General features: G+C 39.7%; 1 protein-coding gene across 10 annotated transcripts in view; it reads left to right on the top strand.

Annotated features, from left to right (window-relative positions):
• TLE4 (TLE family member 4, transcriptional corepressor) overlaps positions 1–27,571 on the top strand; it is a 151,250-nt gene that overhangs the window by 47,916 nt on the left and 75,763 nt on the right. For 5 of the 10 annotated variants that reach the window (XM_032634295.1, XM_032634290.1, XM_032634293.1 and 2 more), the window contains 2 exons: positions 22,946–23,147; positions 24,408–24,424. In XM_032634295.1, coding sequence (XP_032490186.1) covers positions 22,946–23,147; positions 24,408–24,424 — 219 coding nt within the window. Of the gene's footprint in view, positions 1–22,942; positions 23,148–24,407; positions 24,425–27,571 lie in introns of all 10 variants that reach the window. The other 5 variants (XM_032634294.1, XM_032634297.1, XM_032634288.1 and 2 more) reach the window with 1 other exon arrangement.

The raw sequence follows: 27,571 nt of genomic DNA, 5'->3' as shown, positions 1-27,571 counted from the left end.
CAATCTGAAGTGAAGATATTGCTTCAATTATGCCTCTGTCTTTTAACAAGGAAATCAGACCTCTGGGATGGCTGCCGATGGTGGTGGAGCAATAGTCTCTGATTGCAGCTTGTTTTTAATGGGCTATTTTGAGCTCTATGTTGTGTCCCTCTGACCACAAGAAAATACCAGTAGTAAATTAGAAGACATAATAAATGGAAAAGAGTAACCTCTATTTCCTCGGAAGTGTCCTTTGGCAAGAAGAGGCTGAATCAGAACAAGCCATGTAGAGACTCATTTGTTGTATATTTTCTGTGTTGAGGGGGTGGTAGAGAGATGAGAGATGAATACATTTCACAATTAGTTTTTATTTCCAAAAATTCCAGAAAACGGCAGTATAAAAATTTCTTTTTTTAACGTTGAGAAAGCTTTAATTTTAAAGTTAGTGTATATGTATATACCAGCTGTGTTTGCTTGAAGCACATGTTGTATTCCTTTTGGGATATACTTCGATTACCAAATCTCCCAAGGTCACTGGGGATAGAACCTCCTTTTCTCACCCACTATGCAGTCTGCTGTCGAAGGAGAGAATACATGGGTGAGGACCTATAGAAGAGCTGCCTGGGTCATTTCTGGCTTGGTGTTTATTTTTGTATGAACTGCTAAAATACACGTAGCCGTCCTACCTTATGTCTGGTTGGCAGCCCTTTCTAGGAAAACAGAATGCTTTTATGTTTCTTTTTTGAGTCTTATTAGTTACTGTCGGTACGGTGGTGAGATTAATCTAAATCAGAAACACATTGTTTTGTGTTGGATGTTGCTTAAAAATATGAGGGAAGATGTAAAAGCAGAACAGTTCCCTTTCTTTGATCACGTCAAGTATATTTTTAATACTGTTTTATATCTATTTCATTTGCATACTTTGTTTTGAATGGGATGGCAGATGGCCTTTTCTCAGGGAGAAGATGATTTATTAGACTGTAGCCAAGTAACTGACAGACATATTGTGTATATATGGATTTAATTATTAAAACAAAGCTAATTTAATTTGGTGACCTAAAAACTTATTTGAAGAACTAACTCAGAGCTGCATGCTATCAAAGCAGCGTGTGTTGTAGTTGGTGGATCTGGTGGCAATTCCAAATTATTTGTATCTGAGCAGAAAATGGAATCAAAATCACATCATCTGACTGTTCTGCAAAACAGATTGCAGAAATAGAAAAAACAAACCCAGCAGTTTTAGGGAGCCACAAACCAAGTGAGAAGGAAGGAGCCCCATTACACCGAACTCGCTTGATGCATTTCTGTGGCTGCTGTTCTCTGTCTTTGTCAGTTTCAGCCCTGCTTAGTGCCTTGTGTCCAGTAGTTTTCAGTTGTAACATTGTGGAACTTTAAATGCACCTGCTGTTCTGTGTCTGGTTAGGCCTGGCTGTGTTGTGAGGTGGTGGTATTTTGACCTGCTACCAAAAGTGATGAGAGGTCAATTTTAGATTTTTGTGACTTGATTTTTAGGTAGTCATCAGTGATTTTCTGCACCCAGGGAAGGAAAGTTTTCCTCCTGAGAGGCAAAGACCCACCTAAGCCCCTGCAGACCTTCATTTATTTCTCACTGCATATGTGTCTGTTTTATATGTTATGCACACCATCCAGACAAGCACAAATGTTCCCAAATTTAATGAAATCTGATGAAGCACCTTTTTTAACTCTGCAGTATTATTCTACCTTCATTGGTAAATGAGCCAAACCAGTGATCCGTGCAGTTTAAATGCAAAAAGCTGAAGTGAGCCCGAAACCTGGAGAGGCGGCTTGTTCTCTTGACAGTAAGCTAGTTGTGTTTAATGGAATGAAACACAGTTATAATGATTTCTTTCACAGGTCATGTTCAGTTTAAAACTGTTGATAGATAGAAATAAGTTAAATATCATTTATCTTTTATTTATAGGGAAAAAAACCCAGGAAAATGCCTGTGTTGTTTTCTGTAGTTAATATTTTGTTTTGAATTGTTCGTATTTCACATTTCCTTGAAGCTTTCCCGGAGTTCCCTCAAATGGGAGGGGAATGGGAATGTTATGCATCTAGTTAGATCTTGTCATGTGTCCTGCTAGCCACTGTGTTTTTAAATTAGAATCTCTATAAGATCACACTGTTGGAACAACACACAAATTGTAGTTTTAAATCAGTAATATGATCTAATTAGAAATGATGTTTTCATTTCCTGTATTACTAAATTGAGTCATCTGACTATCTTAAAATGCTTTTTAAATCCATTACACTATATAATCAGCACATGCTGTGTGAATGTGGTTATGTTTAATAAAGGAGGCTAAGTTGGAACCTCACAAGAATTTCACCAAAGAAACTCCCATTAAGAAAAAAGTTCTGTTAGTACAAACATTGGAAAAGAAAATGTTTGGCTTGTAAACATAGAAAATGGGGTTCCTTTGGATTCCTTCCCCCTCTTTTTTAACCTCTTTGAGGAAAGAAATGATAGAAAGGTGCATTTTTTAAAAAAGTACACTCCCTTAAAAAATCCTTAAGAACAGGTATGCCATGGTGTTGTAGGAAAATGCAGTTTAGCACAAGAAATGCTGAACCTCAATTTTTAGCAGTGACATTTTAATGATAGGAAGTCTGCAAAATTATTTGCCATCAATTGTAAAGGCAATAACAAGCCTTGGTGGTTTTTCACACTCTCTGTGTTAAGTGCTTTCAGAATGACAGCGTAAACTGTGTTAGAGAACTCCAAGGAAGTAAAACCGATTAAAATGTTCATGCTTGAATGGTGCTGATGGAATAGTTCATTTGGACTTTCTCTACCTCCTGCAGCTCAAGCTGAAATATTAAAATTCAGTGGATTTAAATCTCTCTCCTCTCAGCTCAGGAAAAAAACGTTACATTTTAATAGGTTTTAAACCCATAATTCATTGGTTTGGAGCAGCGCTATTAAATCTATTTAAATATTACTTGTATTACTAAGGCAATGATTTAAATGACTGTGCCTTTACCAGTCTATGTGTTTGAGTTAGTTTAAAAAAAGAAAGACAGTACCCTTGGGGTTTTTTTCCTTCCTCTTAGCGTTTTGTTTTATCGTCCTTGTCCTGTGATTGGCCCTTAAATTGTGTGTGTGTGTGTGTGTGTGTGTACACATATATGCATTTTAGATTGGCATTCTGGCACAAGGTCTTACAGTATGACAGTACGTCCCTCTTTTTCCATTATAGATTTAAAAACAGCTATTTTAAGTTTCAGAGGCATTTAGATCCACCATCGTGATAATTTCCCTTGTTGTCTTTATAAACTAATTAGCCATTAGGCAAAAAAGCTGAAAGATATAAATATGTGTATATATTAAAACGTGTGTGTGTATGTGTTTTCCCCGCCATTACATCACAGCCTCTAATAGCACAAAGTTTGAAATAAAATTAAAAGTAGAACTTCACTTTTTTGACAAAAGCAAAAATGTGTGAAGTATCTGAGAGCCATATTTTATCTCTTCTGTGTTTGCTAATAAAGGGCTTTCCAGAGGTATTCTTAATTTTGTAGTAGTTGTACTCTTCACCCCTTTTGGGCACAGATATCCTGCAGTGCAGAAACCGTGTTGTCCTTCCTTGGCCCACCTCATACCCTCCTTATCTGCCTTTCTCTCTAGTCATTGCCACTACAACGTGTTTTCCGTGGCTTGACAGCACCTCCCCTCAGCTGCACTGGGAAGCTCTTTCATTTCCCCAGTGCTTTTTGTGGGGAGTCCACTCCTCACTTAGGCGTGTGCAGCGTAGAAGAGTGAGGGAGTTTCTCCTCACCATGGGGTAATCCTGGGCTTGTATGTAAACAGTCAGGGGAACACTCCCCTCCTGACCCTTTGGTGGGCGATTTTGAGATGCTTTCTGCATACAGTCCTTCACAGAGGGGTCCCAGCAATATGGAGTTCAGTTGCCTAAAGCAGTGATCAACTACCTTGTTTTGAGTTTTTCCCTCCTTCCCTGATCACTTTCTTCAGGCCCCACTCCTGTTTTGGAATCATTTTTCCCGATTAACTGCAGCCAAGCCCCGCCCCTCCGCTTTCCTGGAGAATCTAAGACGCTCAGTATTTGACCTCATAGGCCTCAAGCTCTTTAAGGGGACTCTCTGGTGTAGGTAGGCAATTGAACTCAGGTACTACAATCATAGTTTGTTGTGAGCTCTGTGCATAAAACATTTTCTTTAACGTCTCAGCTTTTACATTGTTTTTTAAACGACTACTCTTCAGTGAACTTACAGGTGAGCTTCCCTTTCTTGTTCTGATTACTATCGGTATTTTCTAAATGTATATTATGTGGAATAAACTTAAAAACAAGCTATAAAATAGATTTCTGTTATGTCAGAGATTGTTATTCCAGCTTCGTTACTGTCTTTACTCAGCAGTGTGCCTGGAGCTTAAAGACTTCATAAAGTATGCTGGTCCCTGACTACATGATGTACATAGATTGGTGGGATAAGGGTTGGAGGTGGAGGGCAGAGGCTGGTTTTCTGCAGTTGTAGGGCTCTGTTTACCTGCTCATCTAAGCCAAAGAAAGCAGTTTTAACGTCGTTCTACACATTCCTCTATCTTATATTGGTATGTGTGCCCCTCACTTTTGGTTGTTTATTTTTTTAACTTGTTCATTTACTGTGGATCATCAGGGGACTGTGTTATTGAGTGATGTAGTCATAATCTAATCTTTGTGCTGTAATTTGATGAGGCTCTAAGAGGCAGTAATTTCCCTTCTCTCATATCAAAGACTCTCATATACTTAAGTAATTTTTAAACCCTGTCTCTACTTCAGAACTCCCCAAAAAACCTAGATAAAGAACAGGATTTCTAATCTGTGCTTACTTTGTACACTGTTAATTTGTTACAAAGCTTCTCTAGAAGAAATTTCTAGAAGCTAGTCAGTTTTGTTTGTTCTTACTTGTTGCTAACCTGAAGTGCTACTGTTTTGCTCCTGTTGAAGGGGGAGCCCTCTCTCCCTCCTTCCCCCTAATAAATGCGTTTCCATAGCTCCTGGTACATTTAAGCGCACAGTGTTACAGGAGTTGGAGAACGTGTCTAGGCGGGTGCATCTGACCTAGCTTAAAGCACGTGGGCTTTGGGCTTCCACTGAGAAGAAAGTGGAGTTTCCCAGAGTTTTGCATCTGCATTCACTCAAGACAGCTTGCAAGTTTGCACGTTGTTATCCCCTTTTTATTGGTTAGTGTGGTGTTTTTTGTTTTTTTTTTTTTTTTTTTTGTTCCCATTTTGCTTCCCCCTTTCTAGTTCTCTTACTGACTTCTTCCCAGTAATGTTTCTACAAGCAACATCACCAACTCCCATCTAGCCAGACCTTTTCCCGCGTGGACCCAGCCTGCCTTGTGTCCCTCAAAGCTGGGAGAGAGGAGGCAGGCTCCCCCCGAACAGGCAATTAAAGGATTGATGACTTAGGCTAAGTTTTAAGGACTGTTGGTGTGTGTTCTCCTCAAAGCTCCCTAGCATATCATTCTCCCTCAAAATGCATTTGTGACCTTATCTCCTAAGGACTTTTGTGAAAAGGTTAGAACCTTTTATAGAATACTAAGAATAATTTAATGATTACATCTACTCATTCATTCGTTCATTCATTCGTTGCAGCCCATTAAAGGGGCACATTTAAATATTTTTTAATGTTTTCTGAAACATATTCTGAAATGATCCTCAGATTACATTTAAATCATCTTACTAAGGTTTTGGTGTTTGCAAGCTTTCTGATTTTACATTTTACTACACATAAATCAACCTTAATTAGCACATTTTAATTTCAATAAAACTTTAGTGTCCAAGGATAGCAGAATAAGGAGAAACAGGTAATAGAAAACATGGTAAAAATGAGGCTGCATGCATTTCTAAATTTATATTTTTTTAAATTTGGAATTGGGAGCAATACATACTCATTATTAATATTCTGTATATTTTTAAAGATTTATCAAGGTATAATTTACATAAAGTAGAATTTACTCTTTCTAGCTCCTAGTTCTGTGAGTTTGACAACCCAATATAGTCATGTGACTGCCACCACTGTCAAGGTACAGAATTTTTCTCTCCTGCCTTGCCCTACCTCCCCAAATTCCTTTGTTCTTTGTAGTCAGTCCTTTTCCCTACCCCAGTCCCTGGCAACTGCCCATGCTGTTTCTTCTCCCAAAGTGAGCCTTTTTGAGAATGTCATATAAATGGACATATATATATATATATATATATATATATATATATATATGTAGCCTTTTGAGTTTTCATCTTCAGTTAGCATAGTGCATTTGAGGTTTGTCTATGTGGTTGCCTGAATCAGCAGTCAGTTCCTTTGTATAGCTGAATAATATTCCAGTATGGATATAACAGTTTATTTAGCCATTCACCGCTTGAAGGACAGTTGGGTTGTCTCCAGGTTTTGGTGTTTGTGAATAAAGCCTGAGTAAATATTAACATACAGATTTTTGTAAATTTTGTAGGTTTTTCCCTAGAAGTGGCATTGCTGAGTTATATGGTTAGTGTATGTTTAAAGTAACTGACACACTCACTGTTTCCCAAAATGACCATACTGTTTTTCAGTCTTCACTAATATGTATGAGAGAACCTTTGTTCCACATCCTCACTAGCACTTGGAATGGTAGGTTTTGGGAGTTTTTAGTCATTTCTGATACGTGTATAGTGGTACTTGTCTTTTTGTGCATTTCCATAAGAGCGAGTGATGTTGAGTGTCTTTTTATGTGCTTATTTGCCATCTCTATATCTTCTTCGGTAAGTATCTGCTCAAATCTTTGCCTATTTTTCTTGAGTCAGTTATTTTATTTTTATCAAGTATTTTGAAATTTTAAAAAAATATTCTGGACATATGTACTTTATTTTGCAAATATTTTCTCCCAATCTGTAGTCATCCTTTAATTTTTTTGATAATGTCTTTTGACAAACAGAAGTTTTGAACATTGATGAAGTCTAATTTATGAATTTTTTTTTCTTTAGAGTCCTAACTTTTGACTCCTGTTGGTTCTCAGTAATCTCTGCCTCACCCACAGCCACAAATACTTTCTGTTAGGTTTTATTCTAAAAGTTTTATGTTTAGACCCATGATCCAGTTTGAGTTAATTTTTGTTTATGGTGTGAGATACGGGGATATGAGTTGAGTTTCTTTTCTTTTTCTTTCCTTTTTTTTCACCCCCCCAGATGGACATTCAGTTCAGTTGTTCCAGCACCGTTCATTGAAAAGACTGTCTTTTCTCCATTCAGTTGCTGTGCATCATTGTCGAAAATCTATTGACTATATTGTGTGGGGTCCATTTTCTGGACTTTATTTTGTTCCATTAAACTGGTGTCTGGTTTTTTTGCCAATGACACGCTGTCTTGATTTTTGTGGCTTTCATTATTGCTATTCCCCATTCCATTTTGCGGGTTTTTTTGTTTGTTTTGTTTGTTTGTTTTTCTTTTCTTGGTTGCCTTCTTTCCAGTACCCCTCAGAACTCAGGTCCTTAACTGTCAGTATCCAAGAGGTTGGCTGATGGATGAAGGGGAAGAATCCAAGCTCAATAGAACAACTTTCTCTCCTTTAAAAAATGGTGTCTGTTCTGCCTCTAGACTGTTCTCTCAAGGGTGACTGCTTCTGCCATCTGCCCCTGGTCCCGGGTACTCCTTCTGCTAGTCTCCAGCAGCTTCCTCCTAGTAGAGTTTCTTGTTTGCGCATTTGTCTTTCTGTTCTTCATTCTGTACACAGCAGCCAGAATGATCTTCTTCTAAAATATAAATTGGATCTTTTGCTCCCCAGCTTAAAGCCTGTCTCTGATGGCTGCCCATTTTGCTTAGAATGAAATCTGAATTTCTTACCATGGCCCACAAGTCTCTGTGTGTGCTGACCCTTCACCCACCTCTCTGATTTCACATACCCCTCACTCGATTCATGTGACTTTTAGCCACGTTGGTCTCGTTCTTCTGTCCCTGGATATCCCAGGCATCTTCTTGACTGAGGGATTGTGCACAGCTCTTCTACCTTCTAGAACCCCCATCCTCCATGTCTTGACATGGTCTTCCTCATGCTCCTCCTTAAAATCTCAGCTCACTGTTTACAGTAGCCAGGACGTGGAAGCAACCTAAGTGTCCATTGACAGATGAATGGATAAAGATGATGTGGCACATATGTACAATGGAATATTATTCAGCCATAAAAAGAAACAAAATTGAATTATAATGAGGTAGATTGACCTAGAGACTGTCATACAGGGTGAAGTAAGTCAGAAAGAGAAAAACAAATACCTATGCTAACACATATATATGGAATCTAAAAAAAAAAAAGGTTCTGAAGAACCTAGGGGCAGGACAGGAATAAAGACACAGACATAGAGAATGGACTTGAGGACACGGGGAGAGGGAAGGGCAAGCTGGGACGAAGTAAGAGAGTGGCATGGACATATGTACACTACCAAATGTAAAATAGATAGCTAGTGGGAAGCAGCTGCATAGCACAGGGAGATCAGCTCGGTGCTTTGTGACCACCTAGAGGGGTGGGATAGGGAGGGTGGGAGGGAGATGCAAGAGGGAGGGGATATGGGGATATATGTATACATATAACTGATTCACTTTGTTATAAAGCAGAAACTAACACACCATTGTAAAGCAATTATACTCCAACAAAGATGTTAAAAAATTAGAATCTCAGCTCAGATGTTATCTCCTGAGAAAGGACTTCCCTGGTGGCAGATTTTAGTAGCTCTTTCACCCAGTTCATTCTCTGTGCAGTAGCCTGTTTTATTTTCCTCAGAGCATTTACCATTTATTTGTTTACGTGTGTGTTAATTTCCCTTCAATAGCAGGTGGGATCTTGTTCCCTTTTATAGCTGTGGTGCCTAGAACAATATGTAGCTCATCATTTTCAATAAATATTTGCATAATAAATACTCAGTAACTGTTCAATAAACATGCAATAATTTATTATATTTAATAAATATTTGTTAAATGAACAAATATTCTATTTTGACCTATTTTTGCATTTTGATTTTTTTTGTCCCACAATTTTGAGCCAAGGTTGAGAGGAAGGAAGCGTGGACTGGTAGGAAATACATACACAATCCTGGGTGTCACTTGTAGTATGATCTTAGGAATTTCATTTAAAAGTTTTTTCACCCGTAGAATGCAGGACTGGAGCTGATAGCCGCTAAAGTGCTATCCAGTTTTCTAATATTGTATGGGTTGTAAGCCTATTTGTTTTGATGACTCTGGAATTTTTATTTTAAAACTTGGGGGCCTTTTGTGTCACAGTCACTTCTCTAGATTTACATCCCTAGCCTTATATTCTTTTCCCTAAGGGAGTAATTAAAAATAGCAAGCATTTATCGACTGTTTGCTTTGTGTTAGTACTGTGCTTAGCATTTGTAGACATTATTTTGTTTAAACTTCATATCAACCCCATGAGGAAGGGAGTATTATTGTCCCAGCTTTACCAATAATGAAACCAAGCCTCTGAAGGGGTAAGTAGTTTTCTGAAGGCCACACAGGGAGCAAGTGAAGCAAACCTAGACCGACTTCAGAGCTCACACATTTAACCATTCTGTTACACTTGTTCCTTATTTGTTCCCTTGACTCTGTTCTTTCTTTTACACTGGGATCAATAGGCTGTTTATCCTGAGATCCATTATAGTACTGTCCAGTGTTTAGGGTCCAGAGCTCAATAAGGGAGGTGAAAGTGGGTGTGCCTGATGCACATAGTAATTGGTTAGCCTAAGCTGAAGTGTATACTAGCTCCACCTATCAGTTGGATACTCCCGACTCCTACTGTGTTTCTTCGTGCTTTTTGTAACTTACTGTCATATGTAAGAATCAAAAGTTGTCATAAACACCAGTACCAAGACAGGTATTTTTAACCTAGGTCCTTGGATCCTCTTGGGTTTCATGCTTGGGTATCAGGCTGTCCATTAGCTCCCTGAAATGTTGGCAGAATTGTGTTTGTTGGGGGTGTGTGGAGGATGTACATTGTCCAGAGAAGAAATTCTGGTCTTAGGTCTCATGGCAAAAAATGTTTGAGCCTGCACCTTACCAAGAATCGAACTGCACAAGATCCTGACATAGTATGATACTTGTTGGAATGTGTGTAGACAGAAGGCAGTTGTCTGTAGCATTATAAGGAGACATTGCTGCATAATTGTTCAGAGACCTGGAAATCAGAAGTTTACACTGAATTTGTTTCTAAATAGTGCCCCAGGGATGAGGGAGTTTCTTGAACTATGGGTGGGTTAAGAAAAACAACAACAACAAAAAACTGCGTTATGTTGATACTGTCATAGGTATTACGGAAAATAAGTTAACCACATTAAACATTTAATCTTGAACAACTAATGATGATGATTGCTTGGAATATTTTTTGTATTAAGAGGTATTAACTGGAGCTAGCAGCTGCCTTCACATAGTTGTATCAAAAGAAAATACAGGCAAGTATGTATTTCGGAATACTTTTATTAGTCTCCTGTTCATACATGTACCTTTTAAAGGCCTGGGGCACAATGATAACTAAGAACTGGTCCCTGCCTCTTGGTCCCTGTGTTCATGATTTCGTGGGAGAGGTAGATTCATAGATGGATGAATCGTGTTTATACAAAGTTATGAACCAAGCACATGGGGACACCGGATGGGGTAGCAGTTACCCATTGAAAGCAAAAGCCTGAGGCTAAGCTAATTATAGGCAGTAGTGGGTGAGGGAGAGGGATAACTGCTGGAGGACCACACAAAGCGGGGGGACCAGTAAGGGGGGACATAAAGCACAGGGATTGCCAATACATTTGGGGGAGTCCTATTTTTGAAATTATCTTATTCTCTTAGGATAAACTGTACTTTTTCTTCATTTCTCCATCTTGAGAAAATTTTGTCCATCCTACTTGTGAATAACACTACTTCATGGGATATATTAATATTGCAAACTTAAATAATGCTGTTGACCTAATAAGCAAGAGCTAGAGCTGACCCCATACCCCAAACCTTTAAGTAAAACTTAATGGCACCTTTTTTTTTTTTTTTTGGCAGTATGCGGGCCTCTCACTGTTGCGGCCTCTCCCGCTGCGGAGCACAGGCTCAGCGGCCATGGCTCATGGGCCCAGCCGCTCCGCGGCACATGGGATCTTCCCAGACCAGGGCACGAACCCGTGTCCCCTGTATCGGCAGGCAGACTCTTAACCACTGCGCCACCAGGGAAGCCCAATGGCACATTCTTAAATCCTTTTTAAGGCAGCTCCGTGGCTATTCTGCCTTTGTGATTCTCATGCATTTTTTTCTCCTTGGTAGATTCCATTAAAGGGGGAGAGTTTATCTTGGTGCTCAGGTTGTCTTCTGTGACTAACAGGGACAGTGCCACACTGATCCCGAAGCAAAGTGGCAGTCGTGTATTTTTTTTTATTTTCCCGGATGTTTCTGGGTTGATCAAAGCAATTTATAGACACAGCTCTGTATAAGTTAATATCTGGGAAGAGAAACTGTTGAAGGCAGGAGAACAATTTAAGCTGCTGTCTACCTGGATTGAAAACTCAGAGGTTGTTTTGGGGTTCCTTTCAGCTCATATCCTCAGATGGCCTACGAGCAAAGATAATGCCAGGGCAGGCTTTGTTGGTTGTTTCTTGCAGGCTGAACCTACCTCCTGCTATGGCTAAAACATCCAGGTGCTCAGCCCAGCCTTCCTCTCAGATGCGCTGTGGGCATATGACCCTGTCCAGGTCAAGGAGACATAAAGAAATGCCTTTTTCTCCTTAACGAAAGACCCATAAAGAGAAAATTGCCCTCTTTCCGTGCTTGACCGTGGTTGTGTGAAGATGAGTTAATGTTCAGTTCTGCAGCAGCCATCCTGGGGGACATGGGATATGAGAGAGGTCAGGAGAACCAGAGATGCTGACCCAGAGCCTTGATACTGCCGTCATCCAACCAAGCCTGGACTTGTTATGTGAGTAATAAAAACCCCTATTATTTAGGCCACTTTTATTTGGGTATTCTGTAACTTGCAGAGGAACTGTCTTAAGTGATATATTGCTAAACCATGGTGACTCTCCATACATATCTCAAAATTAGAAACAACCTAACCTTTAACCAGTTGGGAGACTAGTTAAGTGAACTCTCATATCTATACAATGGCATGTATTGTACAGCCATTAGGAGTGATCTAGTCAAAGCATTAGTTAGGGGTATGGGAAAATGTTCTTTGATATGCTGAATAGGAAAGGAAGCATTTAACAAGATAGCATGATGTTATTTTTGTTTAAAAATGCTCATATATGCATTGAAAAAATGCTGGATGGGCTCATCAACATTATAGTTTTGTTTGGCTGGTAGGATTATGTGTGACTTTCAATTTCTTTCTATTCTGCTTGTCTTCGTTATTGATAAAACTTTTCTAATCTTAAAACTATAAATGTGAACCTAAAACTACTCTATAAAAATATTAATTAAAAAATTGTAGGGGCTTCCCTGGTGGCGCAGTGGTTGAGAGTCCACCTGCCGATACAGGCGACATGGGTTCGTGCCCCGGTCCGGGAAGATCCCACGTGCCGTGGAGCGGCTGGGTCCGTGAGCCATGGCCGCTGAGCCTGCGCGTCCGGTAACTATCTCATGCAGAAGTCAGTCTGAAAAGTATAAAAAGACAGAACTTCAAAACTTTCAGAGAAGAAAAACAACCAAGAAGACTTTTTATCTTGGGGTAGAGAAGTATTTCTTAATGGGTCACAGAAAGCTCAAACCATAAGAAAAAGATATTACTCAGTTAAAATTAAAAGCATCTGTTCATCAGACGATATCTTAAAGAAAATGAAAAGATAAGCTAGAAACTGAGAGAAGATATTTGTTAACACATATAGCCAGCAAATAATTATCCAGCTTTTACCAGTTTTGTACAAGCTAAAAGTTCAAACTTAACGACGACAAACTCACCACTGCCTAAAGCTCTCATTATTCTTAAGTGAAAGTGTAAAGCCCTTTCTGTCTGTGATCTGATTTCCCATAATGTTGCATCTGACCCCACTTCCTCCTTGTTCACTGGGTTCCCACCAGACTTCTTTTTCTTCCTTGGTCACTGCTGGCTCCTTTCCCTGTCTGGGCCTTTGCAACTGCTTTTCTCTCATCTCCGACTCTCTTCTCCCAGCTCTAGGTGCTCTCATTCTCATCCTTCAGATCTTAGTTCAGAGGTCACTTCTTCAGAGGGGCTGTCTCTTGATTCTTATGAATGAACGATGACTTACCAATTGTGTTAAGACCTCCCTAGTTAAGAAAGGTCCTGATGGGGCAGCAGGTACTTCACTGGGCTGGATGGTGAGGACTTGTGTTCCATTCTTGATGCGGATACAATTTCCCACTGACTTTTACCTTGGGCCTCACATATGCAGGTGTTGGCCTGTAAAATTCTGCACCCAATTCCAACGCGGTATATAGTTTGCCAGATCGCCAAGCAATTCTCTGACACCAGCTGCGTGTGTCATACAGTTCAACTGGAGATAGCATCAGATCCCACAGGTTAAGGGCTCAGCTCCACAAGAATGCCCCTCCTCCCTGCACTTCAGAAACCATTCCCAAATACAGGTGTTATCATCTGTGTTTTTAACAACCTCCTTGAGTTTGATTAATTTGCTAGAGCAGCTCACAGAACTCAGAGAAACATGTAACTTACCAAATTACCTGTTCTTTAATAAAAGGATGTAGCTCAGGGACAGTCACATGGAAGTCAGATCCATAGGGCAACGTATGGGGAAAGGGTGCAGAGCTTCCACACCCTCTCCAAGTGCACTACTCTCCCCAAATCTCCCTGTGTTCACCGACCTGCAAGCTTTCCAAACCCTGTCCTTTGGGTTGTTCTGGAGGTTTCCTTATATATGGTTTCCTTATATAAGGTTTCCTTATATATGCATGATTGACTAAATCAGAGGCCATTGGTGATTGAACTCAACTCTCCAGCCACTCTCCCCTCCCTCCCTGAAGGTCTGGTGCATGGGACTGAAAGGTCCAACATGCTGTTCATGTGGTTGGTTCTCCTAGCAACCGGCTCCCAACCACGAGTGCCCTCCGAAAGTCACGTCATTAACATAACAAAACACACCTTTTATTGCTCTCTTCACTTAGGAAATTCCTAGAATTTTTGGAGCCCTGTGCCCAGAACTGTGAACTAAGACCAAATATATATTTCTTATTGTAAATCACAGTATCACAGCCTGGTTCAGTGTTTTCCAAACTGCAGTTCCTGAGATTCATGACTATGCAGTGAAATCAATAGTCAACATTTTTTATTTTAAAAAAGAAGAGAATAGAAAATATAAAAATGTGCCGCACATAGTATTTGGTATTTGTTAAACTTTCATTTTATTTACATGTCTATTCTATGCAGATATGCAACATGCACACACAGGAGTTGTGGTCAGCATGTTGGAAAGCAACTCAGCTAGCTGTCATCTGAGGTTCATTCTACTTCTAAAGTTCTAAGGTCAGCTGCAGGGTTACTGAAGAATCTGAAGTAGATAGGCTTTTTAGATGCAGCTTTACTTTTAAAGAACACTGTGAAGTAACTAAAGAAAGCTTTTCTGAGCAGGATCCCTTAGCTTGGTAACTTTAATGACTACAACACAAAATAGAAGCCTTGGTTTCAGTAAGATAATGTGTTAAAATCTCTTCAAAAAATTCATTAAGTAGTTTAAACAAGCCTCCAGGAAAATGTATTTCTATTATTAATTTGCTTAGAAATACTTCTCCTAGTAAACTATGGACCAATTCAGAAAAAATTCTAATAGGATTTCTGATGGGAAAGTTAATATAATAACTCAGGGTTGGGGGACTTTTGTCCTTTCCTTTTTTTTGCTGTTATTACTTTGTGAGTTAAACTGCAAGTTAAGACAGTGGAATCCTTGGCACAGGACTCATGGAATTTGCTTCTTTGCTTGTTACCTGTCTTCCCCTTAAAGACCAGTCCAGAGATCTTGAGGACCATAGAGATCTGTGGTTTTAGTGTGAGAAACTTATCCTTGCAGTGATAATCTTTGTTGGGTTGCTATAAATGCTGGTCTTTCCCCTGCAGTAAATCTCATGTTTTAAGTCATCAGGAATGAATTACAGATAAGCTTAGGTTGTAAAGTTCCTTCCTTTGTTCATTTTTATATTCTTGCTTCTTTCTATGGATTCACTTAACTTTTAGCTTTTGCTAGAGATATTTGATCAAAGTAAGAACTCCCAATCTTTTGTCTGGAAGGGCACATCCTATTTTCCCCACCTCTACAACTATAGGGAAGTGGAAAGAATAGTAAAACAAACACTGTGTACTTACCACCTAGATTCACCAGTTAATATTTTGTCACTTTTGCTTTGTAATGTGTATACACACATACAGACAGATACATACTTTGTGTGTGCCAAATTGTTGGAAAGTACGAGGCAGGGAGACATGATATTTCACCCCTTAATGTATCAGCGTGCATCTTCTATAAACAGTTTTCCAGTATAAGCATGATACAGTTAAGACCTCCATATAGCCAGTGTATAGTCCATATTCGTATTTCTCTAGTTGTCCACAGAAAGTCCTTGATAGCTCGTCTTTCTTCGTAGCAGTTGTCGCCTAATCTGGTACTCACATTCAAGAGTGGCTTTTTGGGCTTCCCTGGTGGCGCAGTGATTGAGAGTCCGCCTGCCGATGCAGGGGACACGGGTTCGTGCCCCGGTCTGGGAAGATCCCACATGCCGCGGAGCGGCCGGGCCCGTGAGCCGTGGCCGCTGAGCCTGCGCGTCCGGAGCCTGTGCTCCACAGCGGGAGAGGCCACAACAGTGAGAGGCCCGCGTACCGCAAAAAAAAAAAAAAAAAGAGTGGCTTTGTTGTGCCAGTCGTCCCTCACACCCCCAAGAAACAGTCCCCAAGCGATTTCGCTTTATGACTTTGGCATTTTGAAGATTCCAGGCCAGCCTGGTGGACTGCCCTACAACCTGGACTCATCTGATTGTTTTCTGATGTTTAGATTCAGGTTAAGTATTTTTAGTAAAAACACTACCTTGGTGATGTTGTGTACCTGGGTGATGCTGTGTATTTCCCAGTTGTATCACATTGTTGGTGAAGCTAGTAATCTGGGATGATACTTTGACATGTGAATAACCTGTTCCCCAACAACATTTTACCCAGTGGTTTTAGTATCTGTTGACGCTCTTAATACATTTGGAGTAATGAAGTGGTAAATTCTAAATACTTTTTCCTTTTAAATTAATATTCTTCTGTAAAGAAGAGCTTTTCCTGCCTACCTCCCTTCCTCCTTCCCCTCGTTTTCCGTGAGTGAGTGTGTGTGTGGATATAGACTTCTGGATACCTTTTTCCAATAATAGCAGCAACCATTTATTGAGTGTTTATTATTTGCCAGGCACTGCGCTAAGCGTTTTATATGCACAATCTCATACATTTCCCAGCAGCCTTGGGGAGGTAGATTTTATAACCCTTTCCACGTTTTGCATGAAGGAACTGAGGTCTGAAATCGTAAAGTGCCCTACTCTTGCTCGCAGAGATGGTGAGGACTCCAGACAGCAGCTCTGATGTCACTTCATGATGTTGCATCCCCACATATCATCCAGGATCTCCTTTCTCAGACTCAGCCCAGCCCACACAGGCAGGGTCCCTACTAACGCGTACCCTCGCGGTCAGAGCAGTGTAGATACCAGCCCCCGGGCCCTTTTCTGTGCTCGCTGCTTTATTTCAGAGTCTGTTGCCTTCTCTTGCCCAGCTCCTGGGTCTGTCGGACCCTCCCTTACTTGTCCCCTGGAATAATGTCTCCTGACTGGATCAAGGCACACATGTTCAGTGCACTTAGCTTGGCCAGCTGGTTGGAAGAGCCATTTTCTAGTCCTTGGCCTCATGGCGTGTCCCACAGCTCCACCTGTTTTCTTGTGGTACCGTGGACTCCACTCCTGGCAACTGGGTTTAAAATAATGCTGTAATCTACTACAGTCACTGTTCTTTATGATGCTTGAATTGTCTCAAGTTTTGCCAGTGAGGACCCCTTCAAGTTGGCCCATTGTCCTATTTGTCACACCCTGTTAGTCTAGATAGCTTTCTTGCTTTCTAGCGCAAGATGTAGCAGGCTCACCTTGCTCTTTTTTTTTTTTTTTTTCTTTTTAAAGAAACCAAGATACGGCACTAAGTGTGCTGATTGCTGCTGGGGTGTCATTGCTTCTAAGAATGAAGGTTTTTTTGTTTGTTTGTTTTTGAGGCTTCTGTTGATAGCACAGTAGAAGTGAAGGGTGGTGGACAAGAAAACCTCTGTTTGGTTTCCAGTTGGAGTTGTGCAGAGTTGCTAGGGATTTGTGTGGATTAAGCTTCTGCACTCACCCTGCTTCCTGCTTGGTCATTGACCAGTCAAGCCTTGGTAATCAAGCAGTTGGGGACATTTGATTAAAAAGAATTTCTCTTTTTGCTGGCAGATAGACATTTCAAAAGACATTTCCTATGAACTTGATTCTCTAGTGGTTCTTTTTTCCCTTCTTTCCAAACTTGAAACTGTGAGAAGATAATTCTTTGTTACAGAATCTCCAGTAAAAAGCTATTAACAGAATTGAGGCTGCATCTACTACCTCATTGCTGTGTATTTTAGAACTAATTACTGGCTATTTTTCAAAATTAAATTAATTACCTTAATGGAGTACTTATTTGCCTAAGTTTAAAGTTCACTCCATTTTAATGTTTATTCTCTTGAATGGCCCATCAAGGGAAAAGAAAAAAAGATTTTTATTTTGTATCCTGGTTTGATGTGAGAGTGTTTTCTTTCTTTTCTTTTTCTTTTTTCTTTTTTTTTTTTTTAAATAAGGCACCCAAGATAGTAATGGCCTAGGAAGCCCAGTCAGAAGAAATTTTTCAAGATAGGTGTCTTTCTCAGTAGGTTTTTTTTTCAGTTATGGTTACATAGAGTGTATTTTATTTTAATGTTTAAGTGGTACTACAGTCTATGCTCTCTTCTTTTTAGTTTTTTGGCTTGATTGTTTTCTTTTTTCCTTGTAAGGTAAGCATTTTTTAACCTGCTGCTTTGTGATTAGAGTGGTGATTTATCTTAAATTATTTTAATAATAAATCAGTGTTGAACTGGTGTACTGTTAAGATCCATTTCCTTTCTCTCTGTCTTCAAAAAGCAAGAGGTTTTATGTTTCTTTGGTGACTGTAGGATAAAGTAAACCTTTGCAGGTTAATTGCTGTGTAATTAACACAGACAGGGTGGAGATCAGAGGACAGTAAGCTATTGGGAAACATCCACAAGCTTTTGCTGTACTATAGGGAAGTCCATTAGGTTATGCTACCCCAGCTCCTTAAATAATATCCAGAGAAACCTGAGTCCTTTTCCAGGGAATCTGCTATGAGTTTTCCTCTATTGATGAGAGTCCTTGATAGAGATTCTTTTTAATTTTCAATTCTTGAATGTTATTTGTAATTTGATAAAGCCTTTTTTTTTTTTTTTGATGGAGTAAAGGGTAAAGTCCAGTTTAGCTGTTGGTGACTTACTGTTTTTATGTAAAGAAGTTGGTCTCTAATACATTGGTTTTATTGACTAATCGGTAATCATTATCCATTATACCTGTCACTGTGCTGCTAGGATAGCTTCTAAGGAGAAAACTTACAAAGAAATTTAAAAATGACCACTAAATACAGAAAGTGATTTGCTTGCTATAAACATTTAAAAACCTACGAAAGTATTTCAGTATATCTGTCTTATACTTTTATCATCTACCTTTTGGTATCTTACTTAATCTCATTTTTACCTGATAGTTTTATATTTTAAACACTTGCTAAAAATTGCTCCTTTCTACAGGGTGCCCTGAGTGTGCTTTTTTGTCTGATATTTTGTACGTATAGTGGATGACTCGTAAAATGGGTTTATGGTCGTCCCCTCTCATTTTTTTCCTCTCTCTCTGGTAAGTTCAAGGCATATTCTGTTTAACGATACTTTTGTAATTTGGATGTTATTATTCATAAAATCATTGGAAGGGCTTTTATAATTTTGGTATAAAAGCAAGTGAAAAATTAAAACCTCTCAGTGCAGTGTGGCATTCTGGAACAGAAATATGACATTAATGGAAAACAAGAGAAATCTGAATGAAGTCTGTGTTTGATTAATAGTAATGTACAATGTTAATTTTTTAGTTTTGGTAAATTGGGTATGTAAGATTTTTTTTTTTTGATAAATTCTATGGGTAGGTAAGACATTTTAACATTAGTGGAAGTTGGGTAAAGGATGTATAGGAACTCTCTTTTATTTAGTAGAAATTTAATTTACCAAAAGCTTTAAATATATGGCCATATGACTAAATAGTGGTGAGCCAGGTGCCAGGGGTACAAAGAGTCCTGAGGCTGGTCTCTTCTCTCCAGAATTTCACAATCTTGTTGGCAGGTCAGGGTCTTCTTATCCATAAAAAGATGAGTAACAGTACCTTTATGAGGCAGCCTGTGCCAATGAATGATACAGGGAGTCCTGTAAGTAGACACATGGCACGTTTGGAGAGGCCTTTGCAGAACAGGTGAAACATGAGCTGAGCAGGATGGGTGAGTACAACTTAGATAAGTAATGGAGAGGTTGTTCTAAGAGACAGGAGAGGCCATGAATTGAGGGAAAAATACTGGCAGTGATGATGCAGGGTGGGTTCGTACAGTCAAAATGAGCTAGTGGAGACTTGCGCTAATCAAAGTACGGGATGATGAGGGTCTGACTAATATGCTGGAATTGAGATTTGACAGGAGCTGGTGATGACGGATGTAGGAGCACAGAAGAAAAACAGATCAGTGGTGACTGATAACGTGAGCCAGTGGAAGTTACTTAGGGGGTTTGTGTTAAGCATTTCATTTTCAGGTAATGCCGAACTGCCAAGTAGACTTGTCTGGCAAGAAGTTAGACCAGAGCTACTGGAGCACGGGAAAGGAGCAAAAGGTTTAGGACTCTACCTCTGTAGTAAACAAGGAGAAGCCAAGAAGGAAATCTGACAGCAGCATTCAGAGAGATAACTAACGAGAGGCTGTGGCGATCACTGTAGCATTCCTGAAGCAGGTGGAGGAGAGTTTCATAAGGAGGATATGCTAGCTCTGGCTGAGATATTATCAGAAAGATGACTGTGACATCTTGAAAAAATAGCTATCTGAATCATCATCCGTTTTTTTGAGATTGGTGGGCCTGGAGTCCAGTTTACAGGGGGTTAAGGAGTAAGGGGTGTGTGTGTGTCTGTCTGTCTGTCTGTCTACAGGAGGGGGTTGTTAAGAACTGGGGACTGCAAATTTACACTCGTTTTTAAAGAAATTTGGCTCTCCATAGACAAGGATATATATATATATATATATATATATATATATATATATACACACACACAGACCAGTAGCTGAAGAGGGCAAAAGAAGGTTAATTTAATTAAATTTAACAAACATTTATCAAGTGCCAATTATGTGCCAAGGTACTGTGTTAGGGGCAGTGGAGGACACAAAATGTGATTAAAATATAGTGTTTTTTTTCCCCTCCTGAAAAAATGCTACCTCAAGTTCTCTTAGTGTTAGGGAGGCAATTCGTCTTAAACACAATGCTAGAGATGCTGGAATTAGGCTTGCAAGCAGAAGAGCAAAATCAGTGACAGAACCACCTAAGGTGGAGGTGGGGGTGGGGAGTTGGAGAATTGATGGAGCAACGAAGGGAGAAGGGAAGAAAAGATGTTGCAGGGGGAGGAGTCTGGTCCTTGGAAGGGAAAGGGATCCTCCTTTAAGAGGGGCACAATGGAGAATAGGAGAAGATTAGTGTTAGAGCTATTTTGAGGTAGAATAGAGTACAAGTAAGGAACCCAGGAAGTCTTCACTATGAATGGCATGTGCTGCAGACTAGGGGTATGTTTTTTGCCTTTGGAAAGTTCTGGATGAACAGGAAAATGAGTCTGTTAGTGCTTATTTTTGGTCCTGTGAGACAAAAATAAAAGAAACACCTGGGCCACTGAAAGTATTGCTTTTGGCTGAGGGTTTTTTTTCCATATCTAATGAAATAGACATATTTTTTAATTGCTCAGATATATGAATGTCTCAGTGCCTGCAGTTAGCTAGGGTGTGTGTCGGATGCAGACTCTCACAGAGCTTAGAGTCTAGGAAAGGTGGTAAGAAGGACATATGCAGACTCTTAATAAATGCTTGCTGATTGAACTCCGATCTGAGATAGAAAGTGGCTATGTGCCCGACCCATGCACATGAAGTATTATGGGATATAGAGGAGAAAGAGAATTGGAGCACTTTTCTGGTTATTTCAGTAGAACAAGGACTTGAAATAAATTTGCCATATATTTAGCTGAAGGCCTTGTTTCTTCATAGACCTATTTTCTACATGTTTAGAAACTATTGTGTGCTCGTGTTTTTTGGTCACAACTAAGTAACAGTACATAAAGAATTAATGAACTTGATTTTGGCCACTCAAATGAAGGACGACATTAATTTGAACTCTCCATTTAGGTAGCACGTTGGCAGGACTTTAGGGTGGGCATTGGTTGGTGGAGTGTCTTTATTACTGCTCCAATTTGCCATTTTATGTATGTAAAGTTGTCTTAAAAGTGTTAGTACTATTTTATTGACTGTACTTTAAGTGCATGTACAGTAAGTAGGTGCAGGTCAATTGGAGAGAAGAACTAAGTAGGGCTACCTTTGGACGTTTATTGTCAGACGCAGGAAGAGATACAGAGGGGTAGAGAAGGGAAGTAAAAGTAATTTGGGGAGGAGAAAAAAAAAAACTCACGTTTTTCTTTGAAATATTTTTCAAGATGATTCTTACCAGTGAAGGGGAGCAGAACGTGCCACCCCACACATTCTTGAGAAAGCTATTTTGTGCAGTCCTGCTTGGAAAGAAAATTATAGAAGAGACTGTTCAGCTATCACAGGATAGGCCTAAAAAGTGATTCTAAAGGTATTAATTAAAATGTAATCACTACAGAAGTTGGTCTGAGAATTTCTCAACACTTGTCCTCACAGAACATTGTTAATCAGGGTATTGGTTGGTGTGGGGCCCCTGTTGAGGGATATATTTAACTGAATACCCTCCGATCACCACCCCTCCCCCGTCTCCCCCTCAGAAGAGGCAGCAAGGCCTGCCCACCTCGGTCCCTGGAGCCCAGCTTGCTGCAGCCTCGGCTAAGGTCAAGCACTCCCCTTCCGGCCTCTCGAGGGCTTTCTCCATGTGTTGCCAGTGTGCCGGTAAAAATGACTTTAAACTCTTGTCAGTACAGTTACTGGTGCATGCATCACAGTCCCACTCAGATAAACCTGTCACAACACAGAGGCGGCCGCTGGAGAAGAGTACAAGGGCAGGCCTCTAGCTTTTCATTCGAGCATCACTAAACGTGCACAGAGTGCCCAATTATTTCAGCATTATTGAGCAAGCCTACAGGAGGACCCAAGCCTTGCTACGTTAGATTTTCTTTAGTAATTTGCTCAAGTACCGCTGAGGACACTTAAAGGGCTTAAAACGGTGGCTGCAACCAGTTTCCTTTTCTGGGTTGTTAATTCAGGTTTTCTCTTTCAAATTAACTGTCGACACATGCTGTGCAGTGGTTCTGGGAGAACTGTTTAACACTAATTTTCTCAATTTTCAAGCTTTTTTTCTTCAACATAACTGCTTTAACAGTCACATATATGTTTTGATTAGAGATGTATGATAGTGAGGCTTTATGTTTTGGAGACCAAAATACAGATGCTTTGTTAAATCTAATTTCATCTATTAAAAGTAAATTAGGTTCACTACTTAAAAATTAGGTTATTTACAGTGCATTGCAAAACCACCAAGTCCAAGTAAAAAAGATAGCATTTCTCTATTATTCGTCTCCTTCCCTTTTATATATATATGTAAAGAATAAACCTTTTTTTCATGGGTGCTGGGCTTTCCAGGATCTTTTTGCACCTCTTTCCTCTCCTTTTGTTGTTGGGGGGTGTCTCGGATACAGGGAACAAGTTCAATATCTTTGTCTGGTTTCTCACAGCAGCAACAACTCCAGGCCCAGCATTTATCACATGGACATGGTCTGCCAGTGCCTCTGACCCCGCACCCTTCAGGGCTTCAGCCCCCTGCCATTCCACCCATCGGTAGCAGTGCCGGCCTTCTGGCCCTCTCCAGTGCCCTCGGAGGCCAGTCTCACCTTCCAGTTAAAGATGAGAAGAAGCATCATGACAATGATCACCAAAGAGGTAAGCAGTTTTCTCGGGATGTCAGTCTGATATTACCTACCTGTTGCTGAGGGTAGGTCTGTATGTCATTGTTTATTCTTGTTTCTGGATTTCGTTTTAGCAGTGACTAAACAAAGGATTTCCCCTGGAAGGTGAATTAATGATTGGAAGCAGTCTTTTGCCAAATGATACCGTAGTGGTTGGCAAGAGTTAATGTGCTTCCGAAAGGCAAGGGGGGGATGCATTTCCTGGTTATTGCCTCTGATCCCTTGCTACCCCCTAAGTTCCCCAAGTCTAAATCAGTAATGAAGTGCCACAGTGCCCTGTGTTTGAAATAGTGAGTGGCGTTAATAGCTAATTTTGACCAAATCTATTTTGGGGAAAGATTTACTGATCATTTACTCGTTTGACAGCCTCAGTTATTACTTATAAATCACATATAATGCAGTGAGAATCTTGCAGGTAAGAAAACAATTTCAGTAGTCCTAGTAATTGAGAAAGTACAGCCCAAATTAATGAAATCTGTTGGTTTAACTACCTCTTTCACCCAGTCTGTTTAGAAGCATGAAATGAACTCATTTCTGCCTCTAAGAACAACAGTTGTTTACGTAAAGAATTGATTGTAAGGCCAGTTGTGCTCCTTCTAGGTTGGTTTCTTCCCTCCACTAAAATAGATGATGGTGCAGAGACATTTTGATGTGACTCTGTGTTTGTATGGTGTTTATTAGTAGTTTTAGTTAGTTAATGGCAGAAAAACAAAAGTCTCTCCCAGCATTCCTTTGTGGGAATTTACGTAGTACATGGGTGGTTCATTGGTCGAAAGGGTGTGGTTATAATTAAAACCTCATATCTGTTCTTGTTTCAGTGTCATTACCATGAATTATAATCTTGGGTCAATGATTTTTATCACATAAACATAAATTTCCCATCTCTGATGTTGGAAACCCTGTACTGTTCGTCATTCAGTTATCTTAGTGCTATGGTCCAGAGCTGAGGCATGTCTATAAATACTTCTATAAGTGGAAAAGTCGGAAAGGAGTATAAGTAACACAAATACCCAGCTTTGGTTTCTGAAATTGTGTCAAAGGTAAATTGGCGCTTTGTGGATCTGGTCTAGTAATATTAATAATTCACTTTACAGCAAAGTTGACAACTGTGCCATTTACTATTTTGCAGAGATCAAATTTGACAAATGTATGATTTTATGTAAACTAACTGGTACTTTTCTTTTTTTCCTTCTTCTCCCCATTTGCTCTGCCTTTGCTGCTGTTTTGCCTATAGACAGAGATTCCATCAAGGTAGGACTCAAAATTACAGATGAAGGAATGGCTTAAAAGGGGGCTCTCAATGATTTGCATAAATGTAGTAATGGATTCTTTGAGATTTACAGGATGATTTGGTGGGCTGTACCAAATAGTGGTAAACTGCATTTTTATATTGCTTTCAGTTGTGCGTTTGAGATTTTTTAAGATATTGGTCCCATTTCTCTATCAGAATCAGATTTATAGATCAAGATTGGATTATAAGATCTGGCTTGCATTGCTCTTTTTATTATGTCTTTGCCATGTGAAAAAGAATAACTGCTTTTCTTCAGTTAAGCTTTGGCTATAAGATAAATAATAATGGGAAAAAATTGGTTTTTAAGGAAATAAACATTTTGGGAAACAGTTCCATCCTACAAAACTCTTTATCAAAACATTTAAGAGCATTTTTCTTCACCAGAAAGAGTTTTTTTTCTTTAATTTAATGACATCTTGGTTTCCAGTATAGCAAGTTATTCTCCTTAGGTTTTGCGTTGTCTTATCTACCTTCTCTGTCTCTTTATAGAGAAGTTGTAGGGAAAGAGGAAAAGTAGTTAGGGCCTAATGATTTGGATGTGCTTGTGTAATACCATACACAATGGGGTATGCTAAGGGTGCCTGAATTTATATAGTAAGCAAACAAGAAAAACAGGCTACCACGACAGAAAATGAGTAAAATGTGAAACTGCTTGGTAACTTTTGAGCCAGGCACCATGTAAATATGCTACTGTATTGTGGATAATTGTATTACGCATGCCGTTGTATTTTGTATAGATTAGAAAGCAAGGGCAGTTCTCAAGCATTGGCTAAAGCACAGATGCTGTCAATTCCTTTTCTTGTATTTTACAACAGTTGAATGTTTTGGAACATAGGCAGTTACATGTCTTGCAATTTGTTTGTTTGTTTATTTTTGGTTGCATTGGTTCTTCGTTGCTGCACATGGACTTTCTCTAGTTGCTGCGAGCAGGGGCTACTCTTCGGTGTGGTGCACGGGCTTCTCATGGCGGTGGCTCTTCTTGTTGCAGAGCACAGGCTCTAGGTGCGCGGGCTTCAGTAGCTGTGGCTCGCGGGCTCTAGAGCACAGGCTCAACAGTTGTGGCACAGGGGCTTAGCTGCTCCGCAGCATGTGGGATCTTCCCGGACCAGGGCTCGAACCCGTGTCCCCTGCATTGGCAGGCGGATTCTTAACCACTGCGCTACCAGGGAAGTCCTCTCTTGCAGTTTTTAATGAAGTTATGTACACGGAGACTAAAATCTTCCCCTGAAACCACGTGTGCTGTCACTTTGAATGCCTCTTTATTCCTTGTCCTTTTATAATAAAAGGGAAGTAGGGTTTTTTTTTTCCCCCAAAGTCATTAAATGATGGAAAATAAAATGTATCTATTTTACCCTTCAAGAATCTTTGTAATTTGAAAGGGTATCTGCATACCCATAGAAATGTCAACGTTTACAATTGGAACTGCACACATTGAATTATTTAATTATGCATTTACAGCTGTGTACTTTGTTGTACAATATGAACATCAGTACCTAAATTAAAAAGCATTCTTAATCAGAGTGTAGTAAGTATTCCACACATATGTACTTAAGAAGTAGTAAGTAAATGCATTGACCAAGATTTGCTGGTAGCAGCCCTTGGAAAGGCTGTCTAGTTATTCTGAGGCCAATAACATAAACATTCCCTGCTTCATGTGATAAATACATACCTTCAGGCAGGCCAGTGAACTAAACAAAAGCCTCCTCTCATGCCCCAGTCCCAGAAGACTGTGAAAATATTTATACTCCAGTGCACACTTTTGTGTCAATTACATTTTATAGTCCCTCACGTCAGAGTAGGGTATATTTTGAAATCATCTATAATCATTCGGGATGAGTCTGGGAGTGAGTATCTATATAGCTTGGAAGCCAGGGGAAAAACAAAAGGAAATAGAGATGGATGACTTTGCCTTGATTTATTATGGAATGGTAGCTATAAATAGATATTTTTGGGGGTACTGTTCTTGAATTTGAAGTCGTGTTGTGTCAGGTTTGGGGCTGTCCTGTGGCTTTGCAAGGTGAAATAGTTCACTAATTTTTGTAAATGTGTTCTGTGATGCTCAGAGAAGCAGTAAGTTGCTTGTTCCATCGATCGTCCTCATCCTCCCGTAAGTGGTTCCTGGTTAAGAGGGGCTTTTTATGATTGTCTGCTGTGTGACTAGAGATGGTTTTTATCAGCCGGAGCATGCCAGTTGCCTGCAGCTGGAGTCAGGCTTGTATGAAATAATTTATTCATGCAGGATAATGCTCCTTAACATTTAACAGGTAATGAACGTGACATAAATTTCCTTCTTGCTTTTAATTTTTCCCTTTCCTCTTCTAATGTGCAAACAGGCAGCTCTGGTACTCTAAATAATAAGTAATTTTTGGCCATCTGTCAAAAGGAAATTTCAATACAAATTTAAATTAATGGTGCCTGAAATTTTTTATAGCTCCTCTAAAAGCCTCTAATGTGCAGAAAATTCTGAATCTGCTGGTAGTAATTAGTGTTGCATGTAATGAGGATGTGGGCCATGTTATACAGCCCCAGTGTAACATTTTGTTATGGTAGCAAAATTTTGATTTATGCAAGGTTGTGGATGGGTTTAATTGTGAGAGACACTTTAAAATGTTTTTTTTTTTTTGACGTTACAGATTATTAAACAGGGCAGATTTCAGAATAGCTTATAAAATATAAATTTAAACTTACTGTAAAGATTCAGGTAATTAAGATGCTTTACCTTTAGGTGTCAAGTAAAAATGAAAGAAATTCCCCCGTTAAAATGTTGGGCCTTTTTCTTCCTTTTCTTTTCTCGGAAGTTCTGTGACCACTAAACCAAATGCTATTGGCTTTATTGATCTTGTTTTCTATAGAGCCACTAGCCAAGTTCATTCCTAAGCCTGTTATTTACAGACCTGTATCTGAATTTTTCAACAAGGATGGAGAATGTAAACATGGACCTACAGGAGCAAGCACTGTAGGAGCCCAAGAATCATTTTATTTGGTGAGGAGAAACCAGAATGGTGTGTGTTCTAGGGCTGTTAAAGTGAGGATCCGAGGCACCCGCTTGTTCCTTGGCCATCCAGTACCCTCATACATGTGCCCACAGTAAGCCTCAGATTTGGGGC

This window comes from Phocoena sinus, chromosome 6, assembly GCF_008692025.1.
Source record: "Phocoena sinus isolate mPhoSin1 chromosome 6, mPhoSin1.pri, whole genome shotgun sequence".
Lineage (NCBI taxonomy): Eukaryota > Metazoa > Chordata > Mammalia > Artiodactyla > Phocoenidae > Phocoena > Phocoena sinus.
Note: the sequence above shows the minus strand (reverse complement) of the source record. Positions and strands in the feature narration are given on the sequence as shown.